At 49.5% G+C, this 25,433-nt stretch overlaps 1 protein-coding gene and 1 long non-coding RNA gene across 4 annotated transcripts in view; one reads left to right on the plus strand and one right to left on the minus strand.

Moving 5' to 3' along the window:
* Window positions 1-325: 325 nt before the first annotated feature.
* The window catches only part of LOC134809315 (uncharacterized), a 34,285-nt gene continuing 9,177 nt past the window's right edge, over window positions 326-25,433 (minus strand). For 2 of the 3 annotated variants that reach the window (XR_010154730.1, XR_010154732.1), the window contains exons 2-3: window positions 22,344-22,455; window positions 327-1,726 (exon numbers count right to left, since the gene is read on the minus strand). This is a non-coding gene — a long non-coding RNA (uncharacterized LOC134809315). Of the gene's footprint in view, window positions 1,727-22,343; window positions 22,456-25,433 lie in introns of all 3 variants that reach the window. The other variant, XR_010154731.1, reaches the window with a different exon arrangement.
* On the plus strand, window positions 12,448-16,504 carry ID3 (inhibitor of DNA binding 3). The gene is made up of 3 exons (XM_003307870.6): window positions 12,448-15,312; window positions 15,420-15,504; window positions 16,023-16,504. The coding sequence occupies exons 1-2, from the start codon at window positions 15,013-15,015 to the stop codon at window positions 15,477-15,479; spliced, it is 360 nt and encodes a 119-aa protein (XP_003307918.1). The 5' UTR covers window positions 12,448-15,012; the 3' UTR covers window positions 15,480-15,504; window positions 16,023-16,504.

The following is a 25,433-nucleotide window of genomic DNA, read 5'->3' on the forward strand; positions in this document are numbered from 1 at the left end:
AGGGACTGACCATCTCCCTAAGGGACTAACCATCACCTGCAGGAAGCAGCAGTGCCTCAAAGGGTACAGGAAATCAGGCTGAGGCCGACCTGAAGAAATCAACCAGAGTAAGGTGGGCTTTATGGCTTGTGACCTCAGAACAAATCAAGCACACTCTTTCTACTTTCAAAAAGTATCAGTTCTTCCCCTCCCCACAAAACTAGCAACATTGGCTGGCTGTGAGAAGAGGATGGCAGGGGCCGGGGTGAGAAGGAGGCCTTTCACTTTATGCCTCTCGAGCTTTTTGAGTTTTTAACCAGGTGAAAGTATTACCTACTTAAAACATTAAATTCAAAAGCTTTTATTCATTTAAAAATATTTTAAAATACAATCGATTACATTAGAGGTAAAAACACAAAAGTAGTTGTCATGGTGATGCTACTGCACTTCCATGAAGATGGTATGTGTGGTCATATAACAGGATGGTTTAGAAATGGTGAAATCTTCATACATTTGGCTAATTACTCCGGACCCATCGCCTGTCATTCAAACTGACGGCTGCTTTTCCTTATCCTTACATGCCAGCACTTGAATAAACCAGGTTGGTGTCTTTTGGAGTTCTTTTCCATTCTGACTGGCACAAAACTAAGGCTCTGGAGTCAGTCGGCTTGCCTCTTCCATGCTGTGTGACCTTGAACAACATGCTTAGCCTCTCTGAGCCTGTTTCCTCATCTGTATAATGGCTTCATAGGCTTTTTATGAAGATAAATGAGTTAATGTGTATAAAGCCCTTGAAACAGCACAAAATCAGTGCCCATAAATGTTGACACTTATTATTAACTATTTTCATTATTCTTTTAATCTTGTTTATTTTTGAGTGGGGGGATTATTAAAACCATAACTTAAGACATGTAACAAAACATAAGTAATGTAGGTGAACTAAAATGAAGTGAATTTAACCTCTGGTCCCCCAAATCCTTACAAGCGCCCTCTAACAGGAGTATCATTGTCTATTTCATAGATAGAAAAACTGAAGCTTGGGGAAAGTGAGTGAGTTGCTCTAGGACACTGAGTTTGGAAATAGAAAAGATAGGAGCTTGAACCGCGTTTTCAAGACTCCAGATCCCATGGCTTTCAACTCGAGGTTGTCCTACAGTATGATTATAAAGTAACAGGTGCTCCTTCCTTATTTGGTCCAAAAGAAAAAAAAATTGCAGGGCTGAGAGGGGAACTTGGCTTTTTGATTTGTTCAGTTTGGGGTCAGCCCTTCCCCGCTCCTGGCCCCAGATTCAGTAGATTCCAGGGTGGGGGGGGGGGGTCAGGTCAGCAGGTCTCTGGCTTATATTCTGGCCTCAGCTTTGGAGCCAAGTTATTCTCTCCCCTGGGAGGGAGTCAGGGTTGGGGAGGGGGTGTCAGAGCCTGGAGACTGCTGTGGATGACCCTGGCCCAGCTGTGGCCTGAGCTTTCTCACCAGGAGGCTTTCCCAGCATCCCCACTCTTCCCCAGGCCTTCTGCCATCTCTCCCAATTCTCACCATCCAAGAAGTAGTTGTTGCAGCTTGAAAACATGGCTGCTAGCAAACTTGTGGGTTAAATGCCCCAGGAAGATGGAGCGCACTGCCCAGGCAATTTCCAGGAAGCAGGACAGCCCAGAGGTCAGGAACACTTTGCAGTTTTGAAATTTGGCTCTTTTGCTTCTAGCTCTTCGGTCTTAGGCGGGTGGCTTCACCTTTCTGATGCTTCCACAACTGTGAAATGGGATGATAATAGTATCTGTCACAAAAGTTGTTTGGAAGCCTGGGCAGCATAGAGAGACCCTGTCTCTACAAATAAGTACAAAAAAATTGGGCCGGGTGCAGTGGCTCAAGCCTATAATCACAGCACTTTGGGAGGACCAGGCAGGCAGATCACGAGGTCAGGAAATCGAGACCATCCTAGCTAACATGGTGAAACCCCGTCTCTACTAAAAATACAAAAAAATTAGCTGGGTATGGTGGCAGGCGCCTGTAATCCCAGCTATTCAGGAGGCTGAGGCAGGAGAATGGTGTGAACCCAGGAGGTGGAGCTTGCAGTGAGCCGAGATTGCACCACTGCACTCCAGCCTGGGCGACAGAGTGAGACTTCATCTCAAAAAAAAAAAAAAAAATTTGCCAGCTGTGGTGGCATGTACCTGTGGTTCCAGCTACTCAGGAGGCTGAGGCAGGAGGATTGCCTAAGCATGGAAGGTTGAGGCTGCAGTGAGCCATGATCAGGCCACTGCACTCCAGCCTGGGCAACAGAGCAAGACCCTGTCTCCAAAAAAAAAAAAAAAAAGTTGTTGGGAGAATTTTTAAAAAGAGATTTATTGGTGTTTAATTTACATACTAGAAAATTCACCAATCTTTATGTATATAATTCAATGATTTTTAGCACATTTACAGAGTCGTGCAACCATCACATCAATTCCAGAATACTTTCATCACCCCCGCATAAAACCCTGTATCCATTAGCAGTCACTCCCCTTCTGTCCCCCAGTCCCAGGCAACCATTAATCTACTTTGTCTCTATAAATTTTTAGAAATTTATAGAAATTTCTTTTAGAAATTTCACATAAATGGAACTGCACAGTATGTGGTCCTTTGTGTCTTGCTCCTTTCATGTAAGCATATTTTTGAGGTCCATCTATTTATTGTGTAGATTAGTAGTTCATTCCTTTTTTATAGCTGAATAATATTCCACTGTATGAATACACCACATTTTGTTGATCCATTCATCAGCTGATGGCCATTTGAGTCATTTCCACTTTTTTGCTATCATGAACAATGCTGCTGTGAACATCCGTGTATGAGTTTCTGGGTAGACTTGTTTTCATTTCTCTTGGGTAGAGATCTAGGAGGAGAACTGCTAGGTCATGTGATAAATTGCTGTTTAACTTTTTTTTTTTTTTTTTTGAGACGGAGTTTTGCTCTTGTTGCTCAGGCTGGAGTGCAACGGAGCGATCTCAGCTCACTGCAACCTCTGCCTCCTGGGTTCAAGTGATTCTCCTGCCTCAGCCTCCCGAGTAGCTGGGATTACAGTGGGATTACAGGCATGTGCCACCATACCCGGCTAATTTTGTATTTTTAGTAGAGACGAGGTTTTTCCGTGTTGGTCAGCTGGTCTCGAACTCCTGACCTCAGGTGATCCGCCCGCCTCGGCCTCCCAAAGTGCTGGGATTACAGGCGTGAGCCACCACACCCAGCTGATATTTAACTTTTTAAAAATGGCCAAGCTGTTTTCCAAAGTTTTACCTTCCCATCAGCAGCATATGAGGGTTCGCTGAGATAATTAAACAGGATTATTAACACAAAGTGCTTGGCATAGCGCCTGGTCATAGTAAATCCTCAGTAAATGATAGTTAGCACTAACAGGTTTCAATAGAAACAGGAATAGTTACAGTACCCAGAGAACGGCTGCCTTCTTCCCTGAATAAAGTGGATCTCATAACCACAGTCACTCTGAAAAAACTGACCAAATTCTTTTTTTTTTCCCCTGGAAGTATGCTTACATTATTTGTGCTCTTTAGCCTGGCATTCAAAGCTCTCCAGATACCCCACCTCCATCTACTTCTGCAATCCTGGCCTGCACCTCTCCACCTCCTCGCTCCTGCCCAATCAAGTGATCTGCACCTGAGCAGCTTTGTTCATACCATTCTCTGCCCCCTTCCCTCCAGTCTTTCTCCTGCCCTGTCTTCACGTACCAAAATCTCATCTGGGCTGGGCATGGTGGCTCATGACTGTAATTCCTTTGGGAGGCTGAGATGATAGGACTGCTTGAGGCCAAGAGTTTGAGACCAGCCTGGGCAACATAGCAAGACCTCATCTCTACACAATTTTTTTAAAAAAAATTAGCCAGGTGTGGTGGCACACATCTGGAGTACCAGAGTTTTCCAATTGGTAACCACTAGCTATGTGTGGCTACAGGGCATTTGAAATGTATCTAGTCCAAACTGAGATGTGCTGAATTAAAGACACGAGATTTTGATGACTAAGTATAAAAAATAATGTAGGAATAATAGTTTTTCTGTGTTCATCACATGTTGAAATAATGTTTTGAATATATTGGATCAGGTAAAGTATATTACTGAAATTAATTTTAAGGCCAGATACAGTGGCTCACACCTGTAATCCCAACACTTTGAGAGGTTGAGGTGGGAGGATAGCTTGAGTCCAGGGTTTCGAGACCAGCCTGGGCAACATAGTGAGACCCTGTCTCTACAAATAATTTTAAAATGAGCCGGGCTTGGTGGCACGCATCTGTGGTTCCAGTTACTCAGGAGGCTGAGGTGGGAGGATCACTTGAACCCAGGACATCGAGGCTGCAGTTTGAACATGATCACACCACTGCACTCTAGCCTGGGCAACAAGCAAGACCCTATCTCAAAAAAAGATTAATTTCACTGTCCTTGCTTTTTTAACTATAGCTGCTGGAAAATTTAAAATTACATTTGTGGCTTGCATTATTGTTCTATTGGACAGCATTCGTATAAAGCATCAACATCCTAACTCTCATTGAGCACCTATTTCTTAAATTTTTGTATCTGTTATCTGATATAATACCACAATTCTGTGGGGGTGGATATCATGAATATTTCTTTTTTCCAGATATGAAAACTGAGGGAGGGTGTGTGTGACCTCCCCAAGGTCACAGCTGGACACTGGCAGAGTCAGGATTCAAACCCAAGCTGTCTGACTGCAAAGCCTGTGCTCTTCCTCCATGGGATTTTGCTGCACAGACTACTAAAACACCAAGAGCTTTTGGGGTCTGTCTGGGGTGTCTTTAGCTGGAATTGGGGTATCTCTGTTCGAGAGTCTGTCTAGGGTATCTTTGGCTGGGGTGTCTTTGTTCTTTGAATTAGACCAGTTCTGCATGGTAATGAAGCATGCTAATCAGAAAGCCTGACTGAATGCTTGTCTTTCATAAACACAAAATATGAAAGCAGATTCATTATATAAGCAATGCATTTGGAACAAATCAGACCTTAGAATCTGAGGGTGGAAAAAAAGGCTGAAGGCCACTGGTCCAAACATCTCATTTTACAGGTGGGGAAACTGATGCCCAGAGAGGAAGAAGGGATTCGCCCAGGTTGTCAGGGAGTGGCAGAGCCCAGGGGAAAGCTGGGATTCCAAGATCCGGGGCTGAGTTCCCCACTGTACCACGCTGTCTTCACATGGAAGGTCTCCTTCCTCAGCCACCTGGAAGCCCTTTGTCTTGAACCAGCCCCCTTCCTCCCACTAGCCTGTCCCAAGGACTAGAGAGGAGGGGGTCAGGAGACCCAACTCATTTCCCATAAGGGTCCCAAGGCCACCATCCGGTCCTGGGCCAGGAATTCCTTTCAGAGACTGAATTATACCGGGCCAAAAATAATTCCAAACCCTTGGAGGCTTCCACGAGTCCCCCCATCCCTGCTCCATCCTGGTCTAGCTGGCCAGGCCTCCCCACAGCTCCTCCCTGGGTGTTCCTGGGCTCCCCAGACTTCCCTGCCCAGCGCCCACCTGCACTCACACGTGTGTGGCGGGAGAGGGACATTTAAACAAACTGCCCACACCCTGGCTTGCTTTTCCCAGCCCTTCCAGATGGGCAGGAGAAAGGGCGACAGCGACGGTGCTAAATCCACCATCCCTGGGACCCAACCCAGGAAAGCCACCAAGAAATAGCAAGAGACACGGAAACAAAGAGGCACAGAGTGTGTCCCAGACAAAGAGAAAAAAAAAGAATGTATAGATCAAGATAAAGACCCGGGGAGGGAGACGAGGGGAACAGACTTGAGCAAAAGACAGAGAGAAAGAGGTGGAGGGCGAGAAAAGGGGACTCGCGAAAAGGAGAATTGGAAGGGAAAGTGAGAAGAAAGTAAGGAAATTAGAATGTGAGGAAATTGACTAGGGGAGGAAAAGCAGGGGGCGCGGGAGACGCTCAGCTGGCGGGAGGCGGCGTGCAGGGCGCTGGCGGCGTGGGGCGTGGGGACGCCGGGGCCGCGGGGGTCCGGGAGGTCCTGGGGGTCCCAGCGGGGGAGGTGCGGACCCTCCTCCCGGCGCCTGGCCCCGCCGCGGCGGTCCTAACAGCCACATTCCTTCGGGTTTCCCACACACTCGCTATCAAAGAGTCCCCAAAGCCCCAGCTTTTCCCGCGCCCCTCCCCCGCCAGTGGCCGGAGAAGCTATTTTTCACCCCCTCCTGGTCTTTAATCTGTTGTGGGGAAAGAAAGCGGCTTTTGTTGGACGAGGGGCTGCGCGGGGGGCGGAGAGGGGGCGCCGGCGATTGTGTGTCCCGCAGCTGCGCGTCCGGGACCGCCGGGGGTGGGGGCCGCCGGGCGCGGGGCGCGGGCGGGGAGGGCGGGGTAGGGCCAGGGTGGGGCCGCCGGGGCGCGGGCAGGGAGGGCCGCGGAAGGTCGGGCAGGGCCAGAGAGGGGGCAGTCAGGGCGCGGGGTGCAGGAGGGGAGGGTCGCGGTGGGTGAGGGAGTGGAGGAAAAGGCCACCCGGGCGCTCGAGCCTATTGTCCTCTTGGCCCTGTTCTGCACCTGGCCAGGAGATTGGGGGAAGATGGACATACACTGAAGCACGCACATAGAAAGCCGCACACCCAGGGAAGATCCTATACTAGACCCGGGGACACAACACACACAACAGGCTGAAACACCCAGGGAGGAAGACACATAGGCGCACCCCGCGCACAGCCCTCAAGGAGAGCCCCACACTCAGACAAGGGTGGACAGCATATTCTCCGGTAGGAATACACTCAGAAACTGAGGTCGGGCGCGGTGGCTCACGCCTGTGATCCCAGCACTTTTGGGAGGCTGAGGCGGGCGGATCACTTGAGGTCAGGAGTTTGAGACCAGCCTGGACAACATGGCGAAACACCGTCTTTACAAAAAATACAAAAATTAGCTGGGCGTGGTGGCGCACGCCTGTAATCCCAGCTACTCAGGAGGCTGAGGTAGGAGAATCCCTTGAATCCGGAAGTTGGAGTCTGCAGTGAGCCAATATTGCGCCACTAAAGTCCAGCCTGGGCAGCAGAGTGGGACTTCGTCTCAAAAAAAGAAAAAAAGAAAGAAACTGAGACACACACACACACACACTGCCTGACACCATAAAGTTCTGTGAAACAAAATCCATGTCAAATACATACTTCCTTTTTTTGAGACGGAGTCACTCTGTCACCCAGGCTGGAGTGCAGTGGCATGATCTCGGCTCACTGCAACCTCCGCTGCCCAGGTTCAAGCGATTCTCCTGCCTCAGTCTACTGAGTAGCTAGGATTTTAGGCATGAGCCACCACGTCCAGCGAACTTATGTTGTTGTTGTTGTTGTTTTGAGACAGAGTCTCGCTCTGTCGCCCAGGCTGGAGTTCAGTGGCTTGCGATCTCGGCTCACTGCAAGCTCCGCCTCCTGGGTTCACACCATTCTCCTGCCTCAGCCTCCCGAGTAGCTGGGACTACAGGCGCCCACCACCACACACGGCTAATTTTTTGTATTTTTAGTAGAGACGGGGTTTCACAGCGTTAGCCTGGATGGTCTCGATCTCCTGACCTCATGATCCACCCACCTCGGCCTCCCAAAGTGCTGCGATTAGAGGCGTGAGCCACCGCGCCCAGCCGAACTTACGTATTTTTAGTACAGATGGGGTTTCACCATGTTGGCCAGGCTGGTCTCAAACTCCTGACCTCAGGTGATCCGCCCACCTCGGCCTCCCAAAGTGCTAGGATTACAGGTCTGAGCCATGCCCAGCTCCCAGTTTCTTATTAAGACAGTTCCCATTCTCCAGCATTTGATTCCTTTCTCCCTCCAATTGGTGGCCTGGCTCATGCTGCAAACCATAAACTCTGGACTCTGTTCTGCCTCCCAGTTGCTGTGTGACCTTGGGCAAGTCACTTCACCTCTCTGAGCCTCAACTGATATGAGAATTGAGGGAGATAATACATGTAAAATGTCTGGTTCATGACTGGCACTTTGCAAAAGATCCTCCTAAGCCTGCTGATGCTTGGGCCACTTGATTACACTCAGGGATAGCTGTGGCCAGCAGGAGGCTCTCTCTGAGCTGCAGCCCCTACCTCTGCTTTCTGGCACCCCCGTATCTCTAGCTCACTGCAGAGCTCTGGCCCGGTTAGGGTCAGGGAAGCCCTTTCCTCTCAGGCAGGGTCAGCTCGGTCCCCAGGCCACATCCCTCCCTTCCCGACCTCTCTACTCTCTCAGCCATTGAACTACTGCTGAGACCTAGGCCAACACATTTGGGCAGGTGAATATTGCTTTTCAAGGCCTTTTTTGGACTTCATCTTTTCTTACCTTGGACCCCATCATTCTAAGGCCTTTCCTGAACCCTGATTAGTGGGGTCCCAAATCCAACCATCAGCATCTGTCTACAGCAAAGAACATTATGCCTGGGAGTCATAGAATCAGTCATCCAGCACAGCCTGCATTTGAGTCTCAAATCCCCCCTCTAAGTTGTCTCCCAAAAGCAATTAATGGGGTGGAACTTAATTCAGTACAACTTTACTAAGTGCCTACTTGGTGCCAGGCACCGTGAAGGATACTGACTCCAGGGAGACAAATAAGACTTGATTACGAAGCAGGTGAGCTGTGTGCCCCACAAGGTGGTGGGGAATGTTCAATGAAACTGAATGAAATTGCTTTGGAAGTAGTGAAACGCTGCATTATGAGTTCATAATTCTTTTTCTTTTGCTGTTTGTTAAGTCTGAGTTAAATTCCTACATAACCTATTGATGCTCTCCAAAGTCTAGAAGTTTCAAACTTTTCCCTTAACAGAGAAATGAGGCAAAGGCTGTCTCTGTACTCATTAGCCTAGAAGTGCAAGGATGAGGGAACCAGTCCTTTTGTGTCTGGTCACTGAGCAGCTTGAAGATCTCTGTTTTTGTGTGTATCAATGTTTGAGCCATAGGCCTGGATTCAAATCCTGATTGTTTTCTCCTTTTCCCCGTCAGCTGTGTGGATAAATCTCTTTGAACTTCAGTTTTTGTTTTGTTTCATTTTTGTTTTTGTTTTTTGTTTTTTTGAGACGGAGTCTCGCTCTGTTGCCCAGGCTGGAGTGCAGCGGTGTGATCTCGGCTCACTGCAACCTCCGCCTCCTGGGTTCAAGCGATTCTCCTGCCTCAGCCTCCTGAGTAGCTGGGATTACAGGCACCCGCCACCACACCCGGCTAAATTTTGTATTTTTAGTAGAGATGGGGTTTCATCATGTTGGCCAGGCTGGTCCCAAACTCCTGACCTCAGGTGATCCGCCCACCTCAGCCTCCCAAAGGGCTGGGATTACAGATGTGAGCCACCATGCCCAGCTGAATTTCAGTATTTTTGTGGAGAAAATGATCATGATAATACCTACCCAAAAAAAACTCGAGGGCCAATTATTAAAATTTATGAAACTTTGAACACATGACAGTTCCTCAGAAAATGAATTCCCTTCCTGCTTCCCTGTGGGTGCTCAGCCCTCAATCCCAGATGGTCTGTGGGCATTCTGTAGTTACTGCCTGCCTGCTGAAGTAAGGGGTTAATTAACTTCAGGGCGGTGTGGCTGACTGAAGCTAGGCTGACTCTGGGTTAGAAGAGGGAGCTCAACTCTAAAGCTGACTCCTCAAAACAGGAATAGTTACTGTGTACTTGCTTTAAGAATAATCTGGCCGGGCACAGTGGCTCACACCTGAAATCCCAGCACTTTGGGAGGCCTAGGTGGGTGGATCACTTGAGGTCAGGAATTTGAGACCAGCCTGGAATTAGCCCGAGAGTGTGGTGGCTCATGCCTGTAATCCCAGCTACTCCAGAGGCTGAGGCAGGAGAATAGCTTAGAACCCAGGAGGCGGAGATTGCAGTGAGCCGAGATCATGCCATTGCACTCCAGCCTGGGTGACAGAGTGAAACTCTGTCTCCAAAAAAAAAAAAAAAAAAAAAAAAAGAATAAACATCTCCTAAAACATAAGTATGGATAGGAAGGTCTTTGAGGGAGGAAAAGCTTTAGATTTCCAACAAATTCCAATGCTTTCTGAGTCTCTCTGCACAGAAAACAATGTTTTCCCCTAGTACCCCAACACTTCAGTGTGTCTCCCTACCTAATGGATTTACCTTTGCTTTTCCCTATCTGGTAGAATAAAACCCTCTCAGGTCCAAGCTACCTTCCCAGGAGGTCCTTTGTGAGGGCAGAAGGAAAAGCACAGGTGCAGGAGGATACAGGCTTTGGGAGACAGGCAGACCTGGGTGCAAATCTTGGACCTGCCACTTATCTAGCTATGTGACCTTGGGCAAACACATTCACCTTTCTGAGCCACTGTCTCTCTGTCTATAAAAGGGATCAGCGGGAAAATGTGTGAGAAGGCAAACAGGACTTGGCAAACAGAATTCAATGAATGATGCTGGTGGCGGTGGCGCTGAGTGCTTCTGAGCTAGAGAGTAGCCCATCCTGGAGGCCTTTGAAATCCCCACCCCTGTAAGGACTCATGCCTTAGATCCTGATGCTCCTCACCTTCCTGACAACAGCCTCAGCAGGAACCATTCAACTCACTTGGTACCACCTATCCCACTCAACAGGGGCTACATCACATTACAGCACATAAAAATAACTGTTTCCCACACCATTTTCCATCCCTTGTCCCCTTTGACTCTCCCAGCTGTGAGGTAGATGGATGCTATTTTCCTCCCAATTTAATAGAAGAGACAGCTGAGGCAGAGTGAAGGTAGGAGAAGTCTGGGCAAGGATTGAGCCTGGTCTTGATTCTGAATCCCCTGTGCTTTCCTTGTATCACCTGAATCTCAAGCAATCCTTTGGGCTCCAGACTCTCTGAGGGGAGGAGGAGAAGGAGAAGGGATGTTCTATGTGTGTGACTGCAAAGTCCTCACCACACCTTCTAGGCACTTATGAGCAAGGAGATACATATTATGAAATGTGGCATTTGGGAATGTTCTGAGACCACCCTAATGCTATTAAGAGTGCCGGGCGCGGTGGCTCACGCCTGTAATCCCAGCACTTTGGGAGACCAAGTCGGGCGGATCATGAGGTCAGGAGTTCGAGACCAGCCTCACCAATATGGTGAAACCCTGTCTCTACTAAAAATACAAAAATTAGCCGGGTGTGGTGGCGTGCACCTGTAGTCCCAGCTACTCAGGAGACTGAGGCAGAAGAATTGTTTGAACCCAGGAGGTGGAGGTTGCGGTGAGCCGAGATCACAACACTGCACTCCACCCTGGGCGATGGAGTGAGACTCCATCTCAAAAAAAAAAAAAAAAGACAGAGAGGGCAGAGTGGACAGAGAGTCAAATGAGAGGAGGTCTGGGTTCTGGCCACAGGCCAGCTACTGACATCCCAAGTAAACGTAAGCAAGTTTCTGAGGTCCCCATGATCCCCATGTCTGGAACATAAATGGGAAAAAGATGATAGATGATAGATAGATAATAAATAGAGGCTCAGTTTAGACAAAAAGGCATCTGCAATCCTTGTCATCATTACTTTGACTTTGAAATCAACAATTTAGAGCCCACTACCACGAAATTAAAAAATTCTAAAAATTTTTAAAAAACAAAACAGTATAACTTAAAGAGTTCTGCCAACTTTTCAAAAAAAAAAAAAATCAGAGAGCACAACATTGAATTTTTTTTCTTTTTTTTTATTTTGGCAGAGGAAGATTGAGTTCCTGGAAATGCTTACAAAATGATTCCTGACACTGGGAGGAGATAGTTAGAAAAAAGAAGAAGAAAAATTATACACATATATAGATAAAGGAAGAAGGTGGAAAGAAAGGGAATAGACAAAAGAAAATAAAGAACTAAAAGAGAAAGAAAAAAAAAGACTTTAAAGGGCCCCAATTGAAGCAACATTATCAAGTTCTCAGCATCTGCAATTCACAAGCCGCTCGCGGTTGGGGCGGTGCAGACCCCGCCCCTTTCTCGGGTGTCCTGCGCTCATTGGTGGGGGAGGCAGTCGCCGGCCGGTGACTGCCCGAGGAAAGGTTGCCTGGGACACGCATCCCTGTGTGAACGCATGACGTCCCACCCTGGCGCCAGGCTGTCTGGGGCTGAGTCTTAGATCAACACAGCTGTGGGACCGGGACCCACAGCTGGGCAAAGGAGCGGATTCCTCAACAAAAAATAGGATTGTGAGAAAAGTTCTGAAACAAAAACAGCGCAGACAAAAGCCTTAATGACATCCTTTCATAAAAATAAAAAATGCAAGAGGGGGGAAAAAGCTGGTAAAAGGAGCAGAACTGGGAACAGAAAGTTCAGAGGCATTTGGAATAAGAGGCTGAGGCCCCACCACTGCTAAACAAGTTGCAGAAGGCCTGAGCTAGCCTGTCCAGTCTGCTGTGGGGAAAAAGAAGTCTCTTGGGTTTAAACTCTATTCAGTGTTCCTAACCATAACCTGCTTCTTTCAGAATTAGAATCTGAGGCTAGAGAGAACCCTTAAAGGTAACTTGCTTCCTCCCAACCTCCTCCTACCTACTATCTTTTTTTTTAAAGAGAAAATGAAGCCCAGGAAGGGAGGAAATTCGTCCAAGGGCACACTGCAAATTATTGGCATGCACAGAACAGAATTTTGCTTGCTAATCCCACAGCATCCTTCTGCCTTATGTCACACAGCCCATGGGCATTTCAGCCTGGAAGCAACCTGGGAAATAATAAATGCGAAGGTGATTTGCAAACCTAAATCACTATACAAGCCTAAGGCATCAGCTGTAGTAGTAGAGGAAGGAAAAGAAGGGAGGAGAATCTGGGTAGACTGTACACCTTCCACACAACTGGCCCATGCTGGGTCCCCCAGGCAGTAAGAAGACTAAGATCAGATGGAGTGAGCACATCAAGTGCTTTGCAGAGAAGAGGCATTCAATAATGATCGAATGAATGAATGAGTAGACCCAATTAGTTCCATTTTACAGATGGGAAAATAGAAGCACCCAGGATAACTCAGCCAAAGTCTACACAGTTTAAAAAAAAAAAAAGGAAGAAGAAGAAGAATGGGCACTTGCACAGAAATCTGCCTGGCTCATGATTTTTCTAGAACCCTCTGGACTTGACCGTTTTGCCACAGAAGTCTGCAAGATAGGAAAAGAAGGATCTTCTCTTCGGTTATTCAGGAGTTCCTACAGCCCCTATTTTGCCTTTCCTGACCAAATAGCTGGCACTTGACTGCTGTAGCATATAAAGACTGACTTGCCCACTCACAGGTTTTCTTCCTCTTTTCTTACTGAAGAGCCTGTCCTTGAAAAAAACATTCCAGGAAGAAATCTTTCTTGGGCCACAGAGCCCTGTGGTTTGATGGAAAAGAACGAGGCTTCAAGACTGGCTCTGCTATTACTTGTAGTGTGACATTGGGCATGTCTTAAATGCCTTCCTTGGGCCCCTCAGCATCCTTCACCTACATATCCAAATTTCTCACAGCCTTGGACTTCTACAGTTGGAAAGGATTTTAAATAATCACTTAGTACCATCTTCTATTTTACTCACAAGGCAATTAAAGCCAGGGTACCTGGGCTTGTTCAAGATTACATGACAAATTATTGTCAGGGCTAGCATGATGAACCCAGGGCTCTCAATTCCCAGTCAGTGTCCTTTTTAACCGTTTTGAGACTCTTTGGCTCTGAGCCCCCCTTGTCCTGTTAATTAGTGCCACACATTATCAAACTCTTGTTTCCTGTGTTAATCTTGTCTCCCCAGATTTTGAGATTCTTGAAAGCAGGAGCCACTGTTTTATGTGGAGGGACTCCATAAATATTCACCAATGATTCATTAGGAAAGCAACTACTGGGGGAATCCCACTTGGTCATTTCCAAAATGGAAAGCAGCATCTTGGAAGTGCAGGTTCCCAAATGTCTAGGGAGGTGACAAGGAGGAAAGCAAAGAATCAAAGAATATTGAGCACAGTGTCCTGTTGCAATACAGGACTTAGTTTGCCGGCCCTCTGGTTTCTTTCCTGGTCTTTCAGATGGAGTTGGAGCTACTTCAGCAGGGCTAAGAATAATCAAGTCCAGGTGGCCTGCCCTTCCATAGCAGAAAGGGACAGACAATAGAGCAATGAAATTACCATTGTTTTCTGCACAGAGGTGTGTGGAAAGTGAGGAGAGGGGAAGTTAAGAAATTTGCTGACCCAATTGGGGGGGGGGGGCTCTTAAAAAGGTTTATATAGAAATTGTCTCATCTCTGCCTCCATATTTAAAACCTTGTCTAAAATTCTAATTGAACTCACAAAGCACAACTGTGCATATATTTAGTTCGTTATGGAGTTTATGGGGCAGAGAGTCCAGGCTCCTTTTTTCCCCATGCAAAAAGCATGGGCTCAAGCTTTCTTCTTTTCCCCTGTTGCTCAAATAAATAGTGTTCTTTGCTCAAACCCCCTTTCCCTCCTCCTTCTGCAATCTCAGCGCCTAGCGCAAATCTGTTTTCTTCATTGTAACCTCAGCTTCACCGCAATTAATTTTTTTTCCCTCTGGTCACAAGATAATTCCTGACGCCAGTGAGTCTGGAGGTCAGACGAACAGCAAATTGGGGAACAAGGCGGCACTAATTCCTTACAAGTTTCCCTTGAAAAATCTTTCGCTTAAAAAAAAAACGGGGGGTGGGGGGAGCTTCTTTGCTGTTCAGGGATTTATGACCTCGGAGGAGCTGTGGGCTCGAACCAGTGTTGGGCTAAAGGCGGACTGGCAGGGGGCCGGGAAGCTCAAAGATCTGGGGCGCTGCCAGGAAAAAGCAAATTCTGGAAGTTAATGGTTTTGAGTGATTTTTAAATCCTTGCTGGCGGAGAGGCCCGCCTCTCCCCAGTATCAGCGCTTCCTCATTCTTTGAATCTGCGGCTCCGCGGTCTTCGGCGTCAGACCAGCCGGAGGAAGCCTGTTTGCAATTTAAGCGGGCTGTGAACGCCCAGGGCCGGCGGGGGCGGGGCCGAGGCGGGCCATTTTGAATAAAGAGGCGTGCCTTCCAGGCAGGCTCTATAAGGGCCCGCGGCGGCGAGCGTGCGCGCGTTGCAGGTCACTGTAGCGGGACTTCTTTTAGTTTTTTTTCTTTTTGGGGCACCTCTGGACTCACTCCCCAGCATGAAGGCGCTGAGCCCGGTGCGCGGCTGCTACGAGGCGGTGTGCTGCCTGTCGGAACGCAGTCTGGCCATCGCCCGGGGCCGAGGGAAGGGCCCGGCAGCTGAGGAGCCGCTGAGCTTGCTGGACGACATGAACCACTGCTACTCCCGCCTGCGGGAACTGGTACCCGGAGTCCCGAGAGGCACTCAGCTTAGCCAGGTGGAAATCCTACAGCGCGTCATCGACTACATTCTCGACCTGCAGGTAGTCCTGGCCGAGCCAGCCCCTGGACCCCCTGATGGCCCCCACCTTCCCATCCAGGTAAGCCTCGAAGTCGGGGCAGGGCTGAACACCCAGGCAAGGATGCTGCGGGACCCTCGGAGCTCCCGATTGCCTCGCGTAACTCTTCCCTCTTTTCCTCTAATCAGACAGCCGAGCTCGCTCCGGAACTTGTCATCTCCAACGACAAAAGGAGCTTTTGCCACTGACTCGGCCGTGTCCTGACACCTCCAGGTGAGTATCTTCTCTCTTGGAGAGGGAGGTTTAAACGGCAAGTCCTGGAGTTGGCAGACGTTTTGAAAAATTGCCACTCACTCGGTTTAGGGAAACTGAGGCCAGAGAGGGACAAGTGACTTGCCCATGGTTGCATCAAATGAATGGCAGAGTCAGTTTCCATGTGATGTGCATTTCAGCCTTAAATGCGCCTGGCCCCTGCCTCCCGCAGTGGCCGAGGGTCTGGGAAAGTAGACATGGGTCCGACTAAATACAAGTCTTTCTGTTCCATGTTGTATAGGGAGCTGTCTTCGGCAGCCCCCTCCCAGCTAGTGTCAATTCCAAGTGGGAGGGGTAGCGCAAGCTGTGCCTGTGGTCTTTGGCGCCAACTGGGTGGGGGCAGCGTGGGGCGCGGAGTTATCAGCTGGAGGTAGAGACCAAGTTTCCTCCCTGGCGCCGGCCAGTCTGCGGACGGCCCCCGCCTCGGCGCGCTCGGCGGAAACTGACTGCTCCTTGGTCTTCTTTCCTCCCCCGCCCAGAACGCAGGTGCTGGCGCCCGTTCTGCCTGGGACCCCGGGCACCTCTCCTGCCGGAAGCCGGACGGCAGGGATGGGCCCCAACTTCGCCCTGCCCACTTGACTTCACCAAACCCCTTCCTGGAGACTGAACCTGGTGCTCAGGAGCGAAGGACTGTGAACTTGTGGCCTGAAGAGCCAGAGCTAGCTCTGGCCACCAGCTGGGCGACGTCACCCTGCTCCCACCCCACCCCCAAGTTCTAAGGTCTTTTCAGAGCGTGGAGGTGTGGAAGGAGTGGCTGCTCTCCAAACTATGCCAAGGCGGCGGCAGAGCTGGTCTTCTGGTCTCCTTGGAGAAAGGTTCTGTTGCCCTGATTTATGAACTCTATAATAGAGTATATAGGTTTTGTACCTTTTTTACAGGAAGGTGACTTTCTGTAACAATGCGATGTATATTAAACTTTTTATAAAAGTTAACATTTTGCATAATAAACGATTTTTAAACACTTGTGTATATGATGACACCCGTCTCCACTAAGTACTAATGATGCTTTCTCGCACATGGCCGAATTTTGGGAGCTTTGGGAAAGTGAACTTGCTTATTCCACGAGAGGGAAATGAAAAACTGCCCGGTTGAGAGGGGATGGGGTGGAGAGAGAAGGGTTCATGATGGGAGTCTCATGTCCATTGAAGGATGGGTGCAGAGAAAAGTTGTGGGCTCTGCCTCGTTATTTCAGAAATGAAGAAACCAGAGACTGGTGCAAGCTCGCCCAGCAAGTTGGTGGCTCAGGCAACTTGAGAACTGAGTTTTCATGTCCATGTCCCTTGAGATCTAGCAGTAGCTTTCCTCTTTATTGTTACTATTGACTATGCCTTTCTAGCAGGGGATGTGGTAAGAGGAGAGCCTCAAGTTTGCTTCACCTGGTGCCCAGACATGGGTGGTGGTTGATAGACCAATTCCAAAAATGAATAAACTGATAACTGGGCCTGGTTTCATTTCCTTCTTGCTCTCTGGGCGGGCTTCCAAAGTTGGAAAAAAGAGGGAGGTCTCCTGAAATGGATAAAGATTTGGATGCTGGTTGGGAAGTAGTGATAGTAATCCCTTCTCTAATGCTAGGTGGTTGTAGAGTCCAACCCTGAACAAGGAATGTGAGGCAGAGACTCCACAGTCCTCATTTCTGCTGGTATTTCTACACCACCTCCATTGGGAACCTATTCTGTAAGCATCCCTGTCCCTATTTCAGAAATGGGGAAAGGGAACCTCTGTGGGTAATGCTTCTGAACCAGGTTTTCACAGCCTTTGAGAGGTAGAGATGGGATTTGAACCGTAACTTCAGTGACTTGATTGTGGTGAACAGGAGCAGGGCTGGGGACTGGCCATTCCTTGAGGCCAGGCCTGGCAGTGGGGCAGAGAGCAAGATCCCAACCCATGCCTTCTCCCACACCCCTGGTGGCTCCCCAGGTGGGCTTCACCAGGTGCCTGGCCTTACTAGAGATTCCTGTTTATGGTATGATCTCATCTGTGTGTTGGTCCCTGGCATGAATTACTTCAATATTTCATAACAAACAGGTCACGTCATCACCTTTAGTGCCTTAACCCTGGTAAGCTTGCTGGGGTGAACAGGGGCATGGGGGAGGAGGAGAACCTCTGGCCTTGCCAACCAAACTCCCAGCCTGATCAGTGGTTCTTAACCTGTTCTGTGTCCTGGTCACTCTGATCTGAAGGAAGATACGAACACTCTCTTCAAAAAATACACACACAGTGCAGAGCAATAGCAGACTTCAATCCTCATGTGAGGAACCCTTGCCCCAAACCACATACAAGGCCTGGGTTGGGTCTATCTTGGATTGTTTTTTAGGTGTGCTGTGCTGGCTTTAGAGACGACCATAAAGGGACATAAATCCCTGCTCTGTCACCTCTTACCTGTATAACCTCAGGCTAGGGACTTTGCCTCTCTTGAGCCCCAGTTTCTGCATCTGTAAAGGAAGCTGATTCTAAGGCAGCGGTTCTGAGGTCCTAGGCCCCACATTACACCATGAACTGCAGTAGAGCCAGGCATTGAGCTCAACGTCTTATACCCTTTTCTGCCACAGCATGTTGCCTCCTGTTTGCTCGGAAGTTTCAGTACCGTGGAAGGCTAAAAAGGGCTGCGGTGGTCATCTGCCGAGTGACCTTGAGCAAGCATTCCACCTCTCTGAGCCATGCTCCTTCTGTGCCCTGCTGCCTCCCAGGACAGAAGATAATGGTGGGAAAGTTCTTTGAAATGCATCACACACCTACGAGGTATTATTAAGCTAATTCCAAGGAAATTGCCTGTCAGGACTCCCAGGACTGAGTTGTTCAGGTGGCCAGGACAAAAGAAAGACCAGCATGCCAATTCATTAGTCATTAGAGAGTGAAAGCAATTTGGCCCTAGGTCAGAAAACTCCCAGAGAGGATAGTGTCTTCTGTCATAATCACCTATGGAAGTGCCTGCCAGGTTCCAGACTATTTTATCTTCATTTTTGTTCTAATCCTCACAAACCACCGTGATGGGTAACATTCCCTGGTTTATAGAAAAAAGACTCAGGCTGAATAACTTGATCACCCAGCAAGAAAGTGGCACACAGCAAGAAACAGGTCACACAGCAAGAAAGTAGCAGAGCAGGGTTTAGGAACCCCAGCTTCCTCTAGCTTCAAAGCTCATGTTCTTGCCTTCTCTTCAGATTGGCTCTTTTCCCTCGCCATTCCCAAAACCTGGCACATGCTTGGTCCCCAGGGGGTGCTTGTCCCAGGGAGCGCTTGTCCCAGGGAGTGCTTGTGGAATGAAAGACCTAGGACTCCCCCTCATCTGTGAAAGGGGGATGTCGGTACCTCCTTTCCATGTGTGTTGTTCGGATAAACTATAAGGCGCATAAAGTATCCACAAGGCTTCCTTAACTACAAGATTCACTGCTGAGTGTCTTGTGCAAATTGTCGCATGCGATCGGATTCAGAGCTGATCGCATCGGCTGTGAAATACAGACATTTGGGAGGTGTCTTTATTTTGTAAATAAACTAGCTCAGAACAGGCGAAGTAACTTGCCGGTGGCCACACGGCTTCTAAGTAACAAAACCAGAATTCAAATTCATGTCTGTGACACCAGAAATGGTGCCCTTTTCAGAAAGCCAGTTATAGCTCTCTAGCTGTGGACGCGCCGGACAACCTTCAATTATCTGTCTTCCCGGCCTCATCACCCCTCGTGGCCACCACTCTTCCCCATGCCCCAGGCTAAACCTGAGAACCTCCTGCCGCGCTCTTTCCCGCAGCGCTGCTTCCAAGGGCTCCCCTCTGCCCACTTCCAGACCTCCCCGGAGACAGCCGCTCCCCACCGGCGGCGCTGCGGCGCCCGAGCTGGGGCAGAGCCTCGGCCCACGTGGCCTGGAGCCCGGCAGGGCGGAGCCGAGCCGGCCCCGCCTCCTCCCCGCCCCGCCCCTCCCGGCGCCCCACGCTCCCCCCGCGGGCCCTGGGGGCCGCTCGCAGGTGTTCGCTGGCGCCCGGATGTCTGAGCTCTGGCTCCGTTCTGGCTCCGGCTCCCTCCGCAGCCTGCGGGCGGGGCTCGCAGCCCATCCGGAGCCTCGCGGCGCCCCCGCCGCTCTGCCAGCAGCGCGGCCTCCCAGTTCCCAGCGTCGCGGCCTGGGGGGCCCCCCACCCAGCGGAGTCGCTGACCCCACTCCTCTCCCGCTGCCCCCAGCTGCGCTCGGGCCGCTGCAGCCTCGGCGCACCCCCACCCGCTTCCTGCCCCGGCCGCGAGGCCGCCCTGGATCGCACCCGGTTCCTTCCTTCCTTCGTTCTTTCAGGCAATTCGCATTCCTCGAGCGCCTGCGACGTGCCCTGCACAGGGCCTTCCCGGCCTTCCGAGTGTGGCCCCAGGCCCGCTGGGCTCCTCCGGGAAGCCTCTGCCCTCTCGAAGTCCTTCCCCACCTCCGCCCCTCTGTTCCATGAGGTGCTTCGCTGAGAGTCGAGCAATTTAATTGTTCTCTGATTAGTTCTCCTCTTAGGGGTCAGTCAGTGGCAAGGTCACGGAGTCTCTTTGTGGCTGAGATCAGGGGTCAGAGCGTGGCCGGATTTGGGGTTTCGCCAGCCTGGGGCAGGCTTTAGGGATAAATGTGGGTAGTCAGGCTGTGGGGGTCCGTCTGTGGGCAGTGTCAAAAGCCAAGGTTAGTGAGTCCGTGTTTGGGTAGGGTCGGTGGGCAGTCGGGATCAGGGTAGTGAGACACCTTGAGACCGGGACTCGGGGGTTGCCTTTGACAAACCAGATTAAGGAGGGAGGAGTTCTCTGAAGTCCCCTGAACTCATATTCACCTCTCGCCGTGGCTGGGGGCTGACCATAGGCGCCCCCCCGCCTCCGCCTTCTGAGCTGTGGAGCTGTGCTTCCATCGGGGGACGCCTCTCCTCACTGCTACCCTGCTTCTACTTTGTGCCCGATGCTGCAGGCAGAAGCTCTCACCAGGCCAGATTTGTCAAAGGGAGCCTGGGCTTAGAGTGAGGGTGGCCAGGGTAGGGAGGCCTTAGGCTTCCTGGGGACCCCTACCCTGAAGCCACCCAGGAAAACAGATGTTCTTCCTTGCTGTTTAAGTCATTTGTTGTAATTCTGAAGCTTGTCAGGGATGGAAGGGCGGGCCCTTAGAGGTCACAAATGTAGCCCAGAGAGGGTCAGGAACCTGCTCAGGGACACACAGCAAGTTAGTGTTCACGTCGGGATTGGAACACCAGCCTCCCACTTTACTATCCAGGGCTTTTTTCGTGATGCTCTCCCTACCCTGAGTAAGGGTTGTTTTTCCCACTATAGAGATGGGGCAGCAGAAGCCTGGAGAGGCCGAGAGACTGCCTCTTAGCTTGAGGATCTGCAAAAATGAAGTCAGGGAAGGGTGACTTCCCAAAGCATTGTCTCATGGCATTGCCCACCTAGCCCCCTCCCTGCCACCCTCGTTAGGAGCAAATAGAACAAGGGTGGCCAAGCATCGAGATGAGGCAGGGAGGGAGAGAACACTGTTAAGAACTGCTGGGGAAAAGCTTAGCTGGGCTCTTATGGAAACATATGGAACTCATTACCCGGAGTTGAGGTGGTCGCTGGCCAGCTGGCAGTTGGTCCCTTTGGGGCTAAAAATGTGCCTTGTGTGGCAATGAGGGTACCCAAGGCACGGCAGACTCCCCAGAATAACCTCCCCACTCACCGATCCAAGTTATTTCTGAATACTGGTTTGTTTCCTATGCCTGTGCCATTTCTTTTTTTCGTCTTTTTTTTTTTTTAACCGAGTCTCGTACTGTCGCCCAGGCTGTAGTGCAGTGGCGCGATCTCAGCTCACTGCAACCTCCGCCTCCCTGGTTCACGCCATTCTCCTGCCTCAGCCTCCCGAGTAGCTGAGACCACAGGCACCCACCACCACGCCTGGCTATTTTTTTTTTGTATTTTTAGTAGAGATGGGGTTTTGCCATGTTAGCCAGGATGGTCTCGATCTCCTGACCTCGTGATCCGCCCTCCTCGGCCTCCCAAAGAGCTGGGATTACAGGCGTGAGCCACCGCGCCCGGCCTCCTATACCTATGCCATTTCTAGCATCAAAAAAAGGGTTTCAAGGCCGGGCGCGGTGGCTCACACCTGTAATTCCAGCACTTTGGGAGGCCAAGGGGGGCACATCACCTGAGGTCAGGAGTTCAAGACGAGCCTGGCCAACATGATAAACCTCGTCTCTACTAAAAATACAAACATTAGCTGGACATGGTGCCACGTGCCTGTAATCCCAGCTACTGGGAAGGGAAGGCTGAGGCAGGAGAATCACTTGAACCCAGGAGGCAGAGGTTACAGTGAGCCAAGCATCTGGGCAACAGAGTGAGATTCCATCTCCAAAAAAAAAAAAAAGGGTTTCAAGACATGCCACTGTAGGTTATGCAGGGAAGAGATGAGAGATTCAGGACCATCAGGACAGACAACCATATTGCTCCATTCCCCACTCCACATACACCCTGACTCTCTTCATCAGGGCCAGGGGCCACCTGGTCTTACAGTGGTTCCATATCCACTGTTCATGATCCCAGCTTCCACTGAGGGTTCATCCAGGTGGGCCCCAAGGGGCCTAGATGTTAATCCCTGTCAATCACATTTTCCACTGCAGGTTCAACTCCATATACAAAGAGAACAGCAAGAAAGTGTTTCAAAAGAGGTCATTCACTAGTGGGCGGCATTTTACAGTCTATGTGGTAACGTGGACTGGTTGGGGGGTGCTTCCATTTCACCCCCCTCAGGGCTCATAGGTGTTAGGGGACCTGCTAAAGGTCACCCTGGAGTAACTGTCAGAGCCACAGTCTACAGGATGGCCTCCTTACCCAGTGCTTTGGATGTCTGCAGCTGCTTTGAAACTTCATGCAAACGGATGGGTGCTGCAGAATTGGCCTCTTCCAGCCACAGCAGTAATCCTGTTACGTTCTCTCTGTGAGTCTGGGAAACATACAGACACTGGTTGAAACTTCAGCTTTGTCATTTACCAGCTGTGCTATCACAGGTAAGTTTTTTGTTTTCTTTTTGTTTTTTTGAGACAGGGTCTCAATCTGTTTCCCATGCAGGACTGCAGTGGCATGATCGCTGCTCTTACTGCAGCCCTGACCTCCCGGGCTCGAGTGATCCTTCTACCTCAGCCTCCTAAGTAATTGGGACTACAGGTGTGCGCCAGCATGCCTGGCTAATTTTTTTTTTTTTTTTTTTTTTTTGTATGTTGCCTAGGCTGGTCTGAAACTCCTGGGCTCAAGCAGTCCTCCCACATTGGCTTCCCAAAGTGCTGGGATTACAGGTCTGAACCACCGAACCGGGCCACAGGTAAGTTATTTGTCGTCTCTGAGCCTCACATGGTTGAATTGATGATTAAATTAGATGACATATGTAAAGCATCTGGTACTTGGTAGGCTCCAGATGACCCCCACCACAGAGTTTGCTGGGCTTGGTGTCAGATTCCTAGCCTTATTCCTTCTTCTTCTTTCCAGAGTGGCAATGTGGTTGGCATGACCCAGTCACAGCACCCCGGGACTCTTGTCCAGCATTGGCGCTCTATATGCAGAGCCCTTTCACTCAGCCTGGCAGCATCTGATCAGCGTCGAAGCCCAGTGGCTTGAGGAATAAATATAAACAGTGCAGAGACTAAAAGCAGAGCTCTGGTCCAGCACATCTACTCCCAAGCTCTGCCACCCTGGACAAGCTCCTTCCCCTCTCTGAGCCTCAGTCTCCTCCCTGTAATACTGTAAGAACCCTGTCCACAGTTGTGTGCCGATATACTGAACGTAAAGCACCTAAAAGCCTGCCAGGACGTGGCAGGCACTCAAGAAGCATTACTAGATTCATTTCACACATGGAGAAACTGAGTCCCAGAGTGGGAAAGTGACTCAGGCAAAGATTCCCTCACAGAACTGGGGATAAAAATCCAGATCTTCAAGCTCCCAGTCAGTGCCTAATTACTACTTTCTCATTCTTGGAATTTGTAATTATTTCATGACAAGTGTGCTTTTGGCTGCTGGAGGGACAGAGCTTCAGAGGTTGTGAGCCTCCCCTGGCTCAGCCTGACCCAGAACCAGCTCACTCATGAAACTACCCTCTCTTGAAGAGAACAGGAGTTGTGGGGAGGAAGAACATAACCCAGAGGCCAGAGAACGTGGAGGCCAGGGTTGGTGTAACTGTGTAGGTAAGAGCAGCAGCTTCGTGATCAGCCAGACCTGCATTTAAATCCTTTTCTGCCACTTCTTAGCTGTGTGACCAGCTACATGACACCACCTCCCTGAGCCTCAGGTTTTCATCTGTAAACTTTCAATGCTACCTCTCCCATAGGGTTGTTGTAGGAATTAAATAAGACAACAGAGGTAGAGTACCTGCTCCCAACTGGCAGCCCTTATAATTTCACGAAGAGGAAGCAAAAGGGGAGCCAGCTACCTTTTTTTTTTTTTTTTTTTTTTTTTTGAGACAGAGCCTCTTTCTGTCACTCAGGCTGGAGGGTGGTAGTGCGATCTCGGCTTGCTGCAACCTCTGCCTCCTGGGTTCAAGCGATTCTTGTGCTTCAGCCTCCTGAATAGCTGGGATTACAGGTGGACACCACCATGCCAGGCTAATTTTTGTATTTTTAGTAGAGACGGGGTTTCACCATGTTGGCCAGGCTGATCTTGAACTCCTGACCTCAAGTGATCCACCTGCCTCGGCCTCCCAAAGTGCTGGGATTATGGGTGTGAGCCACCGTGCCTGGCCGGAGCCAGCTACTTCTTATCCTCATTCTTGTGTATAAATCTTGTTGTAAACTTTTAAACAATTTTTTGTTTTATTTTTATTTTTTATATTCGAGACAGGGTCTCTCTCTGTCATCCAGGCTAGAATGCAGTGGCATGATCACAACTCACTGTGACCTCAGCCTTCCAGGCTCAAGTGATCCTCCCACCTCAGCCTCCCAAGTAGCTGGGACTACAGGTACCCATCATCACACCTGGCTAATTTTTATATTTTTAATGGAGACAAGGTTTTGCCATATTGCCCAGGCTGGTCTCTAACTCCTGGGCTGAAGCAATCCACTTGCCTTGGCCTCCCAAAGTTGCTAGGATTACAGGTATGAGCCACCTCACCCGTCCTTGTAAACTTTTTTTTTTTTGAGGTGGTGTCTTGCTCTGTCGTCCAGGCTGAAGTGCAGTGGCGCGATCTCAGCTCACTGCAACCTCCACCTCTGAGGTTCAAGCAATTCTCCTGCCTCAGCCTCCCAAGTAGCTGGGATTACAGGCACCCATCACCATGATTTGTATTTTTAGTAGAGATGGGGTTTTGTATTTTTAATAGAGACAGGGTTTCTCCATGTTGTCCAGGCTAGTCTTGAACTCCTGACCTCAAGTGATCCACCCACCTTGGTCTCCCAAAGTGCTGGGATTACAGGAGTATGAGCCACTGCGCCTGACCCTTGTTACAAACTTTTAATTGAACAAACAATGGATAATAGAGATGTTCTAAGATTTGTCTAATGAAATGCTTTGTGTTCCCAGGCTCTTCCACATACTAGCTGTGTGAACTTGGACAAGTGACTTAACTTCTCTTCTCCGTGTCTGCTAACAGTCCCTACACAGATAGTTGTTGTGAGGCTTAGTTACCATACAAAATTCTTAGATTAGTGCCTGGCACATAATAAGAACCACAGCCCCCAAATGCTAGTTGTCATTCATTATCTTAACATACCATGTGAAGGTTGTGTTCTCTTACATTCTATAGCCCTCTGTGTTTTAATATAAAATTGTGGTGTCTCTCTTTCTTTTATTTGTATTTTTTGAGTAAAACGGACATTTCAGAAAGATGTACCAGATTTTTATCACATGGCTTTGTGAGACCCGACAGCCAGCCAACATCACACACAGTCACATGTGTGCATGCATGAGCACACATGCATGCAGACACACATACTTTGA

The sequence above is a fragment of the Pan troglodytes genome, chromosome 1 (genome assembly GCF_028858775.2).
Source record: "Pan troglodytes isolate AG18354 chromosome 1, NHGRI_mPanTro3-v2.0_pri, whole genome shotgun sequence".
In the NCBI taxonomy this organism is placed as follows: domain Eukaryota; kingdom Metazoa; phylum Chordata; class Mammalia; order Primates; family Hominidae; genus Pan; species Pan troglodytes.